The 15376-nt window shown below is 43.0% G+C and overlaps 1 protein-coding gene across 1 annotated transcript in view; it reads left to right on the plus strand.

Annotated features, from left to right (window-relative positions):
• The first annotated feature begins 1113 nt into the window (after positions 1-1113).
• Positions 1114-15376, plus strand: part of PHF8 (PHD finger protein 8) — a 78845-nt gene continuing 64582 nt past the window's right edge. The window contains exons 1-6 of the mRNA XM_023202474.2: positions 1114-1199; positions 1584-1692; positions 5634-5794; positions 6748-6889; positions 8600-8786; positions 12478-12640. Coding sequence (XP_023058242.1) covers position 1199; positions 1584-1692; positions 5634-5794; positions 6748-6889; positions 8600-8786; positions 12478-12640 — 763 coding nt within the window. The 5' untranslated portion in view covers positions 1114-1198. The remainder of the gene's footprint in view (positions 1200-1583; positions 1693-5633; positions 5795-6747; positions 6890-8599; positions 8787-12477; positions 12641-15376) is intronic.

The following is a 15376-nucleotide window of genomic DNA, read 5'->3' on the forward strand; positions in this document are numbered from 1 at the left end:
GCTCAAGTGATCCTCCTGCCTCAGCCTCCCAAAGTTCTGGGATTACAGGTATGAGTCACTGTGACTGGCCTAGGTGTTTACTTTTAGCAAGAATTTATTTGGGGGGCTGCTGGTGCCTTCCGTAGTAAGGGAAGGTTGAATTTTGTGAGATTACCACCTCATATACATGCAAAGTCAAATTTTCAAAATTAAGTAAATCTTTTTAAGTCTTTAAAATGTGAAGTAAGCAACAGATGTTTGTTGTAGGAAATTAGAAGCATAGATAAGATAAAAAGGATTATCTGTAATTTTTCATTCAGAACTACTGTTGACTATAATTTTTTTTTAGTCTTTTTCATTTAATTAAATATCTCAAGTTTAAAAATCAGGCTGGGCGCGGTGGCTCAAGCCTGTAATCCCAGCACTTTGGGAGGCGGAGATGGGCGGATCACAAGGTCAGGAGATCGAGACCATCCTGGCGAACACGGTGAAACTCCGTCTCACTAAAAAATACAAAAAAAAAAAAACTAGCTGGGCGAGGTGGCGGCGCCTGTGGTCCCAGCTACTCTGGAGGCTGAGGCGGGAGAATGGCGTAAACCTGGGAGGCGGAGCTTGCAGTGAGCTGAGATCCGGCCACTGCACTCCAGCCCAGGCGACAGAGCGAGACTCCGTCTCAAAAAAAAAAAAAAAAATTAGGTTATAAGGCTGGGCGTGGTGGCTCACACCTATAATCCTGGCACTTTGGGAGGCAGAGGTGGGTGGATCACTTGAACTCAGGAGTTTGAGACCAGCCTGGCCAATGTGGTGAAACCTCGTCTCTACTAAAAATACAAAAATTAGCCAGGCGTGGTGGCACATGCCTATAATCCCAGCTAATTGGGAGGCTGAGGCAGGAGAATCACTTGAACCCAGGAGGCAGAGGTTGCAGTGAGCCATGATCACACCACTGTCTAATTAGTAACCCCTAACCACATGTGGCTGCTGAGCACTTGAAATTTTAAATTTTACTTAATTTTAATGGATTTAAACATAAATAGCCACATGTGCTTAATAGCTGTTCTACTGGACAGCACTGTTCTAGACCTCATAAAAAATAAAATTTCCATAAACCTTGACTGTTTTTCTCTTTTTCAGTTGTGTTGGTGTTGAAGAGGAGAAGGCTGCTGACATTGACCTCTACCACTGCCCCAACTGTGAAGTCTTGCATGGGCCCTCCATTAGTAAGTAGATCTTAGGGTTTCCTAGAGAAGAAAATCCAGAGGAGTGACAAAGGAAAGGAGATTTGGGGGAGTGATTAATTTTGCCTGAGCACTTCTGATTCTTCTTCCTCAGGAAATAGCAGAAACCTATGCAGGCTCCACAGGCCAGCAGCTATCTCACTGAGAGGGCAGAAGTTCATAACCACCTCCCTCTCTTCCTAAGACTTGTCCAGAGAAAGTACCCATCTTCACCAGGAACTTTCCTGAATCTGTGAGGACCTCATTGACTACAAATGCTCCAAGGGGTGGTTAGATTGGAAGAGAAGAATCTACTGAGGCCTTTGTTCTTGGTATCATAGCTCATGACCGTTCTGACTCACAATCTCTCATCTTTTTCTGGCTTAGTGAAAAAACGCCGCGGATCTTCAAAGGGGCATGATACACACAAGGGGAAACCAGTGAAGACCGGGAGCCCTACGTTCATCAGAGAGCTCCGGAGTAGGACTTTTGACAGGTGAGGAACCCTACCTCCAAAGGCTGGTGAATGCCAGGGCTCTGGGAGGCCGGAACTCACCTCTTCCCAGCTTTCCCAGTGGCTGTCCCATTAGGAGCCTCCCCGATTTGTGAGTATCTTCAGGGCACTGCAAATTCCTTCTGGTTTGGTCAATTTCTGGAAAACTTTTGGTAGTTGGGAGGCAGTATTCACCTAAGTTAGATACTTAAATTTACCCAAGGAATGCTGACTAGAAGGAGTCTTAGGATCAGAAAGTTTAATTAATTCTCTCATAGAGAAGAAGAAACTCTTTTAATATAAAAAAAATTATTGGTCATATATCTCTTTTATAATCGAAAAGAGGTTTTATCTTTTTAAAATTAAGCTGGCCTTGTTAAAAGTAAATTACATGAAATAAGCAAAAATAATGAGTTAAAAAAAGGAACAAAGCAGTCTCTTTTGCTTGGTTTTTTAATTCAGTAGACTATGTTCAGGTTTTTTAAAAATAATTTCAACTTTGATTTTAGATTCAGGAAGTACTTGTGCAGGTTTGTTTAAGTGGGTATACTGCATGTGCTGAGGTTTGGGGTGCAAATGGCCCCATCACCCAAGCAGTGAACATAGTACCCAGTAGCTAGTTTTTCAGCCCCTTCCCTGCTACCTCCCTCCTGACTAGAGTGGTCCCCAGTATCTATCGTTCCCATCTTTGTCTATAGGTACCCAATGTTTAGCTCCTACTTAAAAGTAAGAACAAGCAGTATTTGATTTTCTGTTCCTGCATTAATTGGCTTAGGATAATGGTCTCCAGCTGCATCCTTGTTACTGAAAAGTACATGATTTCATTCTGTTTTATGGCTGTGTAGTATTCCATGGTATATATGTACCACACTTTTCTTTATCCATTCCACTGTTGATGGGCACCAAGTTTGATTCCATGTTTTACTATTGTGAATAGTACTGCAGACATATCAGTGCATGCGTCTTTTTAGTAGAATGGTTTATTTTCCTTTGGGTATATACCCAGTAATGGGAATGCTGGGTGGAATGGTAGTTCTCTTTTAAGTTCTTTGAGAAATCTCCAAACTGCTTTCCATAGTGGCTGAACTAATTTACATTCCCACTAACATGGTGTAAGTATTCCCTTTGCTCCGCAGCCTTATCAGGATCTGTTATTTTTTTTACTTGTTTTCAGGTTTTCTGTAACCGAAGTGTTACTTGGAATACGTGTTTCTTCAACTTAATATTTCTTGTTTTATTTGTTTATTTAAAGGCAGAAACTCTCCTCTCTAACCCAGACTCCTCAGGTTCCTTCTCCAAAGTCAACCCGTTATTTGTAGATTCTTTCAGAAATGGTTTTTGCATATACAAACATAGATTTTTTTAATTCCTTTTTTTGACACAAGTGGAAACACTATATATTGTTCCGTATCTTGCTTTTTTCTTTTCTTTTTTTGACACGGAGTCTCGCTCTGTCACCGAGGCTGGTGTGCAGTGGCGCGATCTTGGCTCCCTGCAAGCTCCGCCTCCCGGGTTCATGCCATTCTCCTGCCTCAGCCTCCCAAGTAGCTGGGACTACAGGCGCCCGCCATCACGCCCGGCTAATTTTTTTTTTGTATTTTTAGTAGAGGTGGGGTTTCACCATGTTGACCAGGATGGTCTTGATCTCCTGACCTCGTGATCCGCCCGCCTTAGCCTCCCAAAGTGCTGGGATTACAGGCGTGAGCCACCGTGCCCGGCCCTGTGTCTTGCTTTTTTTAAAAAAACTTATGTATATTTGAGATCAATCCATAATAGCACATACAGATATTCTTTTTCATGACTGTTTAATATTACATTGCATGGTGTAACATTTATTTAACAGGTCCTGTACTGATGGACATTTAAGTTGATTCCAGTATTTTGCTATTAGAAAGAAATACTGTAATGAATATCTTTGCACTTAAGTTTTTGCATACGTTGCCAATTACATCCATAGTGGCTATACCATTCTACACTCCCACAGATAATGTGCGGAGGGTGCCGATTTTCCTATATCCTAGCCAATATTGTTCGTTTGTTTTATTTTATTTTATTTTTGAGATGAAGTCTTGCTCTTGTCTCCCAGGCTGGAGTGCAATGGTGTGATCTCGGCTCACTGCAACCTCTGCCTCCCGGGTTCAAGCAATTCTCCTGCCTTGGTCCCCCGAGTAGCTGGGATTACAGGCACCTGCCTCTACGCCTGGCTAATTTTTGTATTTTTAGTAGAGATGGGTTTTTTTTACCATGTTGGCCAGGCTGGTCTTGAACTCCTGACTTCAGATGATCCACCTGCCTCGGCCTCCCAGAGTACTGGGATTACAGGCGTGAGCCACCATGCCTGGCCACCAATATTGTTTATTATCAGTTTTTTTTGTCTTTCTGAGAAATCGTGAAATCCTGCTGTTTCCACTTGTGCTGCTTCTCTTTTCTTTTCTTTTCTTTTTTTTTTTTTTTTTTGAGGCAGTGTCTTGCTCTGTTGCCTAGGCTGGAGTGCAGTGGTGCAATCTCAGCTCACTGCACCCTCCGCTTCCTGGGTTCAAGCAATTCTCCTGCCTCAGCCTCCCAAGTAGCTGGGATTACAGGCATGCACCACCATGCCCAGCTAATTTTTGTATTTTTGGTAGAGACGGGGTTTCACCATGCTGGCCAGGCTGGTCTCAAACTCCTGACCTCAAATGATCTGCCCGCCTCAGCCTCCCAAAGTGTTGGGATTACAGGTATGAGTCACTGCACTCAGCCCACATTTGTATTTCTTTAATTATGAAGGAAATAAGTAGGTTTTTTTTTTTTTTTTTTTTTTGAGACAGGCTGGAGTCCAGTGGTGCAATCACCACTCTCTGCAGCCTCAACCTCCCTAGCTTAATCCATCCTCCCACCTGCGCTTCCTGGGTAGCTGAGACTACAGGTGTGTGCCACCATGCCCAGCTAATTTTTTTTTTTTTTTTTTTTTTGTATTTTTTGTAGAGACGGGGTTTTGTCATGTTGCCCAGGCTGGTCTCCAACTCCTGGGCTCAAACAATCTGCCTTCCCTGGCCTCCCAAAGTGCTGGGATTACAGTTGTGAGCCACTGCACTCAGGCTTAGATTTCATACATTTATAAGCCAGCTTGTTTTCTCTGTGAACTGCTAGCTTGTGTTGACAGGCATTCTGTTGTGTTACTGTTACTGACTTATAACAGCTTTCTTGCAGAAAATTTTAATTTCTATATGGTTAAATTTATTTATTACTATTTTTAATGACTACTGTGTTTTTCCCAGGTTTTTCTGCTCTTAAAGCTTTATTTTTTGGAATTTAATCTTTGGACCATCTAGGATTATGTAAAGAATGAGATAGGTAGGCCGGGCACAGTGGCTCACGCCTGTAATCCCAGCACTTTGGGAGGCTGAGGCGGGCGGATCACCTGAGGTCGGGAGTTCACGACCAGCCTGACCAATATGCACCACCATGCCCTGCTAATTTTGAATTTTTTTTGTGGAGATAGGTTTAGAAATGATGCCCAGGCTGAAACTCATTAAGTACGCATGTTGAGAAAGTTGTTGTATATGCATGTTGAGAAAGTTGTTGTAAAAATGTTGCTGTTTTGTTTTAATCAGTCTTTTCTCTTTGACAGTGTTTTAAATTGGGTAATGCTGCTCTTGGTTAGAACAAATCTGCCAAACTCGTCAGATGTGTCTTTTCTTTCTGGCCAGGCTTTTTGACTGATTTCTTCTTGTCACCCAGAGAAGAGCACCATGTTGGCAGAATACTCCCCACCTCTGCCAGTGACCTGATCTCTTGCCTTGGACAGATCATTTCTTCCCTGGCAGATGAGGTTTTTGCCATTAGTTACCAGCTTACATTAAGTCCCCTCATAAAAACCCCACCTCTTGGGTGAGTGGCAGCCTCCAATAAGGCCTTTAGTGGGCAGTGTCTCAGGCTCAAGCTTTCTCTTCTGTGGCCCTCAGCTCAGATGAAGTGATTCTGAAGCCCACTGGAAATCAACTGACTGTGGAATTCCTGGAAGAAAATAGCTTCAGTGTGCCCATTCTGGTCCTGAAGAAGGATGGGTTGGGCATGACGCTGCCCTCGCCATCATTCACTGTGAGGGATGTTGAACACTATGTTGGTAAGACACTACAGACCCTTTTAATTGTAACATTGTTCATTCCTGTCAAGATCTGTGTCCCTTCCCCTCAAATCTGTTTTTGCATTTCCTCTCTAACCATCTTGGGAATCTGAGGTGAAATGCCTTGTCCAAAGTCATTCTTCGGCAGAGAGAGCCAACATCCTAGTCTCCTGTTCTCCTTTCATTCACTCATTCGTTTATCAGAGAGAGGGTCACGCCCTGTTGCCCAGGCTAGAGTACAGTGGCGTGATTAACTCACTGCAGCCTCCACCTCCTCCTGGGCTCCAGGGATCCTCACACCTCAACCTCCCGAGTAGTTGAGACTACAGGGATGCACCACCATGCCTAGCTAGTTTTGTTTATTTTTTGTAGAGATGACGTCATGGTATGTTGCCCAGGCTGATCTCCAACTACTGGGCTCAAGCGATCCTTCCGCCTCGGCCTCCCAAAGTGCTGGGATTAAAGGCGTGAGCCACCACGCCCAGCTCCTTCTCCTTTTAATAGTCTATACATTAATAGTATAGACTATTAAATAGACTATTTGAACTCCCTAGGTTGAACTCCGTTTTTTACCTGGGAAGTTCTAGGGATCATTTTCTGTCTTCTGTTGAAATGAGAAAGCTTTTGACTGTGGCTCTCACATGCCACTTGTTATCTGGGCATGAGATTCTGTGGAGAGGATGAGAAGAAATGGAGAAGCAAGGCCCAGGCAGGTGGACTACTATGTGTGAAGCTGTGTGTCGGGTAGTTCCATTGCCCTAGCAGGGCACATAGATCTAAGGAAAGTGTGATGCGTTCCTACCCCTGCCCTCCAAACAAACACACACATGTACATACAGTGTCGGTGGAGAGAAGCTTTGAGTGTAAGGCCATTCTAGGGACTCATGAGGGGACAAGAGAGTCTTCCACAGTCCCTGAGACTACTTGGTGCAGAACCTATCTCTTTACTCCAGGTTCTGACAAAGAGATTGATGTGATTGATGTGACCCGCCAGGCTGACTGCAAGATGAAGCTTGGTGATTTTGTGAAATATTATTACAGCGGCAAGAGGGAGAAAGTCCTCAATGTCATTAGTTTGGAATTCTCTGATACCAGGTAAGAGGTGCAGGAATAACAAACCTGACAAAGTGCCTGAAGCTTGTGTGATATATCTAGTGTACATTCGTGTTCTTCTCTCTTTTTTTTTGAGACGGAGTCTTGCTGTGTCACCTAGGCTGGAGTGCAGTGGCACGATCTTGGCTCACTGCAACCTCCGTCTCCTGGGTTCAAGCAGTTGTCCTGCCTCAGCCTCCTGAGTAGCTGGGATTATAGGCGCCCGCCACCATGCCTGGCTAATTTTTGTATGTTTAGTAGAGGCAGGGTTTCACAATGTGGGCCAGGCTGGTCTCGAACTCCCTACCTCAGGTGATCTGCCCACCTTGGCCTCCCAAAGTGCTGCGATTGCAGGCATGAGCCACTGCACCTCGCCTCGTGTTCCTTTCTCTTCTTCCTGGTGGTTTCTTCCTCTGGGATGGCGAGCTGGGTTATATTTTCTAGGGTAGCTGTTCATATTATCACACTTGAGTCATATGTCTCCACAGTTTATAGCACTGGATAGATTACATAGTAGCTATTTTAATTAATTTTTGTCTCCTTTTTCAAGACCTTTGACCTTTTCCTCCTATACAACAGTGGCATAGTCACTGTGTAACTGCTGGGATAGGTCCTCAGTTCCTGGAAATAGATTTACTAAAATTACCCCAATGTAGGTTTCTTACATTTAAAAAGAAAAAGAGAAATCTATTTACCTTTAAATGATTCTATCTGGACTCACACACTCAATAGATAACGTATATAGTCTTCTCTTTGGGTCAGAAATATGGGAAATACCAAGAAATCGTAACTTATCTTTTTGCCCTTAGGAAACGTACTGTCTGATTATTTACATTTTTAACTTTTAATTTGTAGATTCATAGAAAGTTGCAAAAAAATGTATAGGGAGGTCCTGTGTACTCTTTAGCCACTTTCCCTCAATGGTAACATATTATGTAATTACGGTACAATATTAAGACCCTTGCTGTTGTTTTTAAGATGCAAGGTTAAACAACCTGAGAGTGTTTTAAAACTATATTTATTAGTTTATACCTCACTTCATCCTGAAAGACTATTAAAGGTAGCTTACAGAGATGTGGAGAAGCCAAAAAAAAAACAAAAGAAAAATTAGAACAAAAGTGAAATAAGATTGGGAAATAGAATATGCATGTGGTGGGTACTCTGCACATAAAATGCATTTATGAATGTCTGGATAGTTGGTGGAGATGGACTGTAGAGTTTTCAGTGAATTTCCTGAAGGTCAGAACAAAGAGAGGAGTGCAACATTGTAAGATTTTACATAGGATAAAAACAACCATGTGTTTCAGAGAAACATTTCTTTACCTGGGACTGAGCCCTGTGAGGTTGCTCTAGTGGTTTCTCATAAAGAAGACACTATGGGATAGGGATAGTGCAATAACTTCTATAATCCACATGCCAAGTGAGTAGTCTGGAGTGGGGCTGGGGAGTATGAGCATTTAGTGGAGGAAATGAACACCTTTGACTGGAGAAGCCTGTGGAGCTGGGACTTGGGATTTCTGGAGATGAGTAGAGTGAGGATACTGACCAGACTTACAGAACAGAAATAAGTGTCTTGTGTGCCTTTGGGGACTCTGTGGAGGGAACTTGTTCTCTGACTTATCTGACCCTCACTGAACTGTGGGGTATTTTATTCAGGCCTCAACCTTCTGTTCCCAATCAGCTGACATCTGCTCTCCACCCCTTCCTTGGTAGACTTTCTAACCTTGTGGAGACACCGAAGATTGTTCGAAAGCTGTCATGGGTCGAAAACTTGTGGCCAGAGGAATGTGTCTTTGAGAGACCCAATGTACAGAAGTACTGCCTCATGAGTGTGCGAGATAGCTATACAGACTTTCACATTGACTTTGGTGGCACCTCTGTCTGGTACCATGTACTCAAGGTAGGAATGCGCATGGCTTCTGGAGGCAGCCAGGCCTTGGGCCTCCCTCTACGTGTCACACGGCAGCACAGAAACATTTTGAATTAGTTTGATTTACATTTTGAATAAAAAATACTTGATTTGGCCAGGCGTGGTGGCTCACGCCTGTAATCCCAGCAATTTGGGAGGTTGAGGCGTGCAGATCACGAGGTCAGGAGATTGAGACCATCCTGACTAACATGGTGAAACCCCATCTCTACTAAAAATACAAAAAATCAGCTGAGCGTGGTGGTGGACGCCTGTAGTCTGAGATACTGGGGAGGCTGAGGCAGGAGAAGGGCGTGAACCCGGGAGGCAGAGCTTGCAGTGAGTCGAGATCGTGCCACTGCACTCCAGCCTGGGCGACAGGGCAAGACTCGTCTCCAAAAAAAAAAAAAAAATTTGATTCAAAAATGTTTGACTAATCAAACATTTTTAAATAATAGCAGATACCTGAGGTTTTCCTGGTTGTTACTTTCGTTTTTGTTGTTGTTGAGGCAGAGGAAAAACAAAGATTTTATTTATTTATTTATTTGAGATGGAGTTTTGCTCTGTCGCCCAAGCTGACAGTTGCCAGTGCTGGAGTGCAGTGGCGTGATCTCAGCTCACTGCAACCTCTGCCTCCCAGGTTCAAGCAATTCTCCTGCCTCAGCCTCCCAAGTAGGTGGGATTATAGGCACCCACCACCACGCCCAGCTAATTTTTGTATTTTTAGTAGAGACAGGGTTTCACCATGTTGGCCAGACTGGTCTCGAACTCCTGACCTGAAGTGATCTGCTTGCCTCCAGCACACCTCCCAAAGTGTTGGGATTGCAGTCATGAGCCGCTGCACCCAACCACTCTTACTTTCTTAATTGAACCAATTTATACTCATACCAGCATGTATGGAAATGTCCACATTTACTTTGGAAATTCCTGGTAACATGAGAAACTTCCCTTCCTCCAACTTTATTGAGGTATAATTTATATACCATAAAATTCATCCATTTTGGCTGGGCGCAGTGGCTCACGCCTGTAATCCCAGCACTTTGGGAGGCCGAGACGGGCGGATCATGAGGTCAGGAGATCGAGACCATCCTGGCTAACATGGTGAAACCCTGTCTCTACTAAAAATACAAAAAAAATTAGCTGGGCGTGGTGGCAGGCACTTGTAGTCCCAGCTACTGGGGAGGCTGAGGCAGGAGAATGGCTTGAACCTGGGAGGCGGAGCTTGCAGTGAGCCGAGATGGTGCCACTGCACTCCAGCCTGGGCGACAGAGTGAGACTCCATCTCAAAAATAAATAAATAAATAAATAAAAATTCATCCATTTTAATTGTACAATTTGATGAATTTTGTCAATTGTATGTAGTCATTTAACTGCCACCACAGTGAAGATAAAACCTCTATAAGAAGTCTTTTTAAAGTCAGGATTTCTATAGTTTTCTTTTTAGTGATTGTTACAATTTTGTAATTAGTGTATTAATTGTCAGTGACTATAAAGGATTTTTGAGGTCTGGAAAACAAATTCCTTAAATGATTTTGGTTTTCACCATTGTTCACATTATTTAGTTTTCTTTTTTATTGTTATTATTTTTTTCTTAAGAGACAGAATCTGGCTCTGTCACCCAAGCTGGAGTGTGGTGGTGCAATCATAGCTCACTGCAGCCTCTCACTCCTGGGCTCAAGGGATCCTCCCACCTCAGCCTCCTGAGTTGCTGGGACTATAGGTGCATGCCATCACTCCCAGCTAATTTTTTTTACCTTTTTTTTTTTTTTTTTTTAAGAGACAGTGTCTCACTTTGTCACCCAGGCTGGAGTGCAGTGGCACGATCATGGCTCACTGTAGCCTCGACCTGCTGTGCTTAAGCTGTCCTCCCACTTCAGCCTCCCAAGTAGCTGGGACTACAGATATACACCACCACTGCTGGCTAATTAAGAAAATTTTTTTTTTGTAGGGACTAGCTCTCACTATATTGCCCAGGCTGGTCTCAAACTCCTGAGCTCCAGAGATCTTCCCACCTTGGCCTCCCAAAGTGCTAGGATTACAGACATGAGCCACCGTGTCCAGACAGTTTTTTTACTTTATTTTTTGTAGAGACAGGGTCCCACTGTGTTGCCCAGGCTGGACTCAAACTCCTGGGTTCAAGTGCTCTTCCTGCCTTGACCTCCCAAAGTGCTGAGATTTCAGACTTGAGCCAACATGCCTGGCCTAGTTTTCTTACCAGAAAAGTCAAAGAAAAGAATGGAAAACTTGGATTGTGGCTCTTGTCCAAGTGATCACAAGTCCTTAACTAGTTGTTTCCATTGATTTATCATGTAGGAATTAGAATGTGTAAATGAAAGTGCTATTATGCAAATGTTAGGTTTAACTCTTATTTTAAAATAATTTCATTTTATAGAAAAGTTCAGAAATAATGGGAAGAATCTCTGCCCTTCCCCGAGATTCCTCAAATGTTACCATTTTATTATATTCCCTCTCTCAAGCAAACACAATAAAATGGTTATATATTTTTTTTTCCTGAGACATTTGCACGTAGTTGCAGACATAGTATTCCTTTATATCTTTTTTTTTTTTGAGACGGAGTCTCGCTCTGTCGCCCAGGCTGGAGTGCAGTGGCCGGATCTCAGCTCACTGCAAGCCCCGCCTCCCGGGTTTACGCCATTCTCCTGCCTCAGCCTCCCGAGTAGCTGGGACTACAGGCGCCCGCCACCTCGCCCGGCTCGTTTTTTGTATTTTTTAGTAGAGACGGGGTTTCACTGTGTTAGCCAGGATGGTCTCGATCTCCTGACCTTGTGATCCGCCCGTCTCGGCCTCCCAAAGTGCTGGGATTACAGGCTTGAGCCACCGCGCCCGGCCTCCTTTATATCTTAATAATTCAGTTGTAGTTCTTAAAACTTTGTCTTAAAAACAATGTCTTAAATAATTTGTATAGTTATCAAAATCAGGAAGTTAACATTGATATACTAGTACCTTATCTACAGATCTGATTCAATATTCTCCAGTTGTACAACTGATATTTCTAGTGTTACTTTTCTACATTGAAATTTATTATTGGGAAATATTGGTTAAACCAATCATGCTTTGAGAATATATTTGTGCTACTGGGTTTTTGTTTCTTTCTTTTTCTTTTTTTTTTTTTGCCAAATTATCTTTCTGGTGTTTATCCAGGCAAAACACAATTAGGAAATAAATGTTCTTCCAAAAGATAATCACATAACATATAATCTTCCAGAAGTCCTTGGGCTTTGATTGCAGGTGTGGGAAGGAACACTCTGTAAATGGCATTTGAAGGCAAATTCAATTTTCTTCTCATCAGTAATGTGGCCTTAAATTCTCCTAAGGCTACTAGTATTGATCTATTCATCTGTAGAGGCCATTTTTTATTTGGCATTGTGTCTAAAATAGGAACACTTGGTGTACATTTGTCTTAACTTGAACAATTTTGTTTGAAATGCCCTTTCCAGTTTGTTTTTGTCAAGTTTATAGAAACTTAAAAGTACAAAAAGCAAAGTGACCTTTTGAAGTTTTCCAAATCCACATAAAAATGATTCTTGGATGGGTTTGGGCAAGAAATCTGGCATATTGCTATCATTTTGGAGCATGGGAGAAATAATAGCCCTTTGGAGTACCCATTAAGGACTTTTCTGGAAACCCTTGGTATTTTTGTCACTTCAACCTCTTTTTGTTTCAGGGTGAAAAGATCTTCTACCTGATTCGCCCAACAAATGCCAATCTGACTCTCTTTGAGTGCTGGAGCAGTTCCTCTAATCAGAATGAGATGTTCTTTGGGGACCAGGTGGACAAGTGCTACAAGTGTTCCGTGAAGCAAGGACAGACACTTTTCATTCCAACAGGTCTTCCCTTGGGTGCCTCTGGGAGGGTTCAGGGAGGGTGGAAAGAAGAAGGGAACTTTTGGACCCACAGCATATTAATCTGATTATGTGGGATGTCTTTCTCATATCAGCCAAAGGCGCAGAACTGGGCCTCAAGAAATTTCATGTGGTAGTCAGTGAGCAGCATGGTCACCTGGGGAGGCTGAAAGTGGGGAATGTCCAGGAGGAGGCTGATGGACTTCTTTGTCCTGGGTTGATGTCATCTTGGTGAAGATAGAGAACATGACTCTAAGCCCCGTAACTCTAGGGGTAGTGCCTGGGAGGCTGGCATTCTAGGCTCTAAGTCAGAATGACTTGTGGTGGGGATGGGGCTTTTTTTCCTAAACAGTATGTACCTGGGCTTCACTCTTAGAATTATGAATTCTTAGGTCTTGGGTGGGATTTGAGTATATTTATTGTGAAAAAATCCCCCAGTTGTCTCAATTTGGAGACAGTTGACATCTTTACTTGATTGGGTCTTGTATGAATACATTGTATCTCTCCACTTATTTAGATTTTCTTTCATTTCTTTAATCAGAATTAGTGTTAAATTTTCTTAAAATGTATAGTAGAATTCTCTAGTGCAATCACATATGCCTGGAGATTTGTTTTCTTGGGAAGTTTTAAATTAATATTCAATTTAAAAAATCTTCGTAAGGCTATTCAGATTTTGTATATCATGTTAAATAAGTTGCGATCATCTGCTTTTCAAGGAATTGGTCTATTTAATCTAAATTGTCAAGTGTATGTGTGGAGTTGTTCATAGTGTTTTCCTTTTTTTTTGAGATGGAGTTTCACTCTTGTTACCCAGGCTGGAGTGCAGTGACGTGATCTCGTCTGCCTGTGACCTCTGCCTCCCAGGCTCAAGAGATTCTCCTGCCTGAGCCTCCTGAGTAGCTGGGATTACAGGCTTGCACTACCACGCCCAGCTAATTTTTTTATTTTTAGTAGAGATGGGGTTTCACCATGTTGGCCATGGCTGGTCTTGAACTTCTGACCTCAGGTGATCCCCCCCCCCCCCCCCCCCAGTCTCCCAAAGTGCTGGGATTATAGGCATGAGCCACTGCACCCAGCCATATAGTATTTTCTTATTACCCTTTTGATGTCTTCCAAGTCTCTAGTGGTATTCTTTGTATCATTCCTGACGTTAGTTATTTGTGCTTTCTCTTTTATTTGTGTCAGTCTTCTACGGATTGGTCAATTTTTATTGATCTTTCCAAAGAGCCACTTTTTTTTTTTTGCCAAATTTTCTGTCTGGAAGACAGAGTGTTACTCTGTCACCCAGGCTGAAGTGTAGTGGTGCGATCCCGATCCCGGCTCACTGCAACCTCTGCCTCCCTGGTTCAGGTGATTCTCTTGCCTCAGCCTCCTGAGTAGCTGGGATTACAGGCGCCGGCTGCCACGCCTGGCTAATTTTTGTGTTTTTGGTAGAGTCGCGGTTTCACCATGTTGGCCAGGATGGTCTTGATCTCCTGACCTCGTGATCTGCCTGCCTCGACCTCCCAAAGTGCTGGGATTACAGGGGTGAGCCACCACACCTGGCCCACTTTTTGTTTTATTGATTTTTCTCTGTTGTCTTTTTGTTTTCAGTTGTATTGATTTCTGTTTTTATCTTTATTTTTCCTTCCCTCTGCTTGCTTTTGGTTTATTTTGCTCTTTTTGTAGTCTTGAGATGAGAGCTTAGTTTATTGATTTCAGGCTTTCCCTAAATTTCTCTCAGCATTGATGTGGGTGTGTCACACAAATATTGATATGTTGTATTTTCATTAAGTTAAATGAGCTTTTGAAAAATTAAGATACATCTTATATATTGTAAAATTTACCATTTTAAAGGGTACAATTCAGTTCTTTATATATTTACAAGGTTGTACATCACTGCTATCTAATACCAGAGGAATGTTCATTATTTTATTTATTTATTTTTTGAGATGGAGTCACTCTTTTGTCCAGGCTGGAGTGCAGTGGCATGATCTCGGCTGACTGCAACCTCTGCCTCCCGGGTTCAAGTGATTCTCCTGCCTCAGCGTCCCGAGTAGCTGGGACTACAGGCTTGTGCCACCACGCCCAGCTAATTTTTGTGTTTTTAATAGCAATGGGATTTCACCATGTTGGCCAAGCTGGTCTTGAACTCCTGACCTCAGGTGATCCACCCGCCTTGGCCTCCCAAAGTGTTGGGATTACAGGCGTGAGCCACTGCGCCTGGCCCAAATGTTCATTGTTTTAAATAGAGACCCTGTTCTCATTAGCAGTCACTCCTTATTCATTTGTCCGCCAGCCCTTGACAACCCATTTTTAACTTCATTTGTATATGGATTTCCCCTTCTGAATATTTCATATAAATGGAATGTTATAATATGTTGTCTTTTGTGTCTAGCTTCTTTCACTCATAATGTTTTCAAGAATCATCCATGTTATAGCATTTATCAGTATGTCCAGGCTGGAGTGCAGTGGCATGATCTTGGCTCTCTGCAACCTCTACCTCGCAAGCTGAAGCGATTCTCCTGCCTCAGACTCCCGAATATCTGGGATTACAGGCACCTGCTGAAGGGGTGGCCTGCCCCTCCACACCTGTGGGTGCTTCTCGTTAGGTGGAATGAGAGACTTGAGAAAAGAAGTAAGACACAGAGACAAAGTATAGAGAAAGAAAAGCGGGGCCCAGGGGACCGGCGCACAGCTTACAGAGGACCCACGCCGGCACCGGCCTCCGGCCTCTGAGTT

Source organism: Piliocolobus tephrosceles, chromosome 12, assembly GCF_002776525.5.
Source record: "Piliocolobus tephrosceles isolate RC106 chromosome 12, ASM277652v3, whole genome shotgun sequence".
Classification (NCBI taxonomy): domain Eukaryota; kingdom Metazoa; phylum Chordata; class Mammalia; order Primates; family Cercopithecidae; genus Piliocolobus; species Piliocolobus tephrosceles.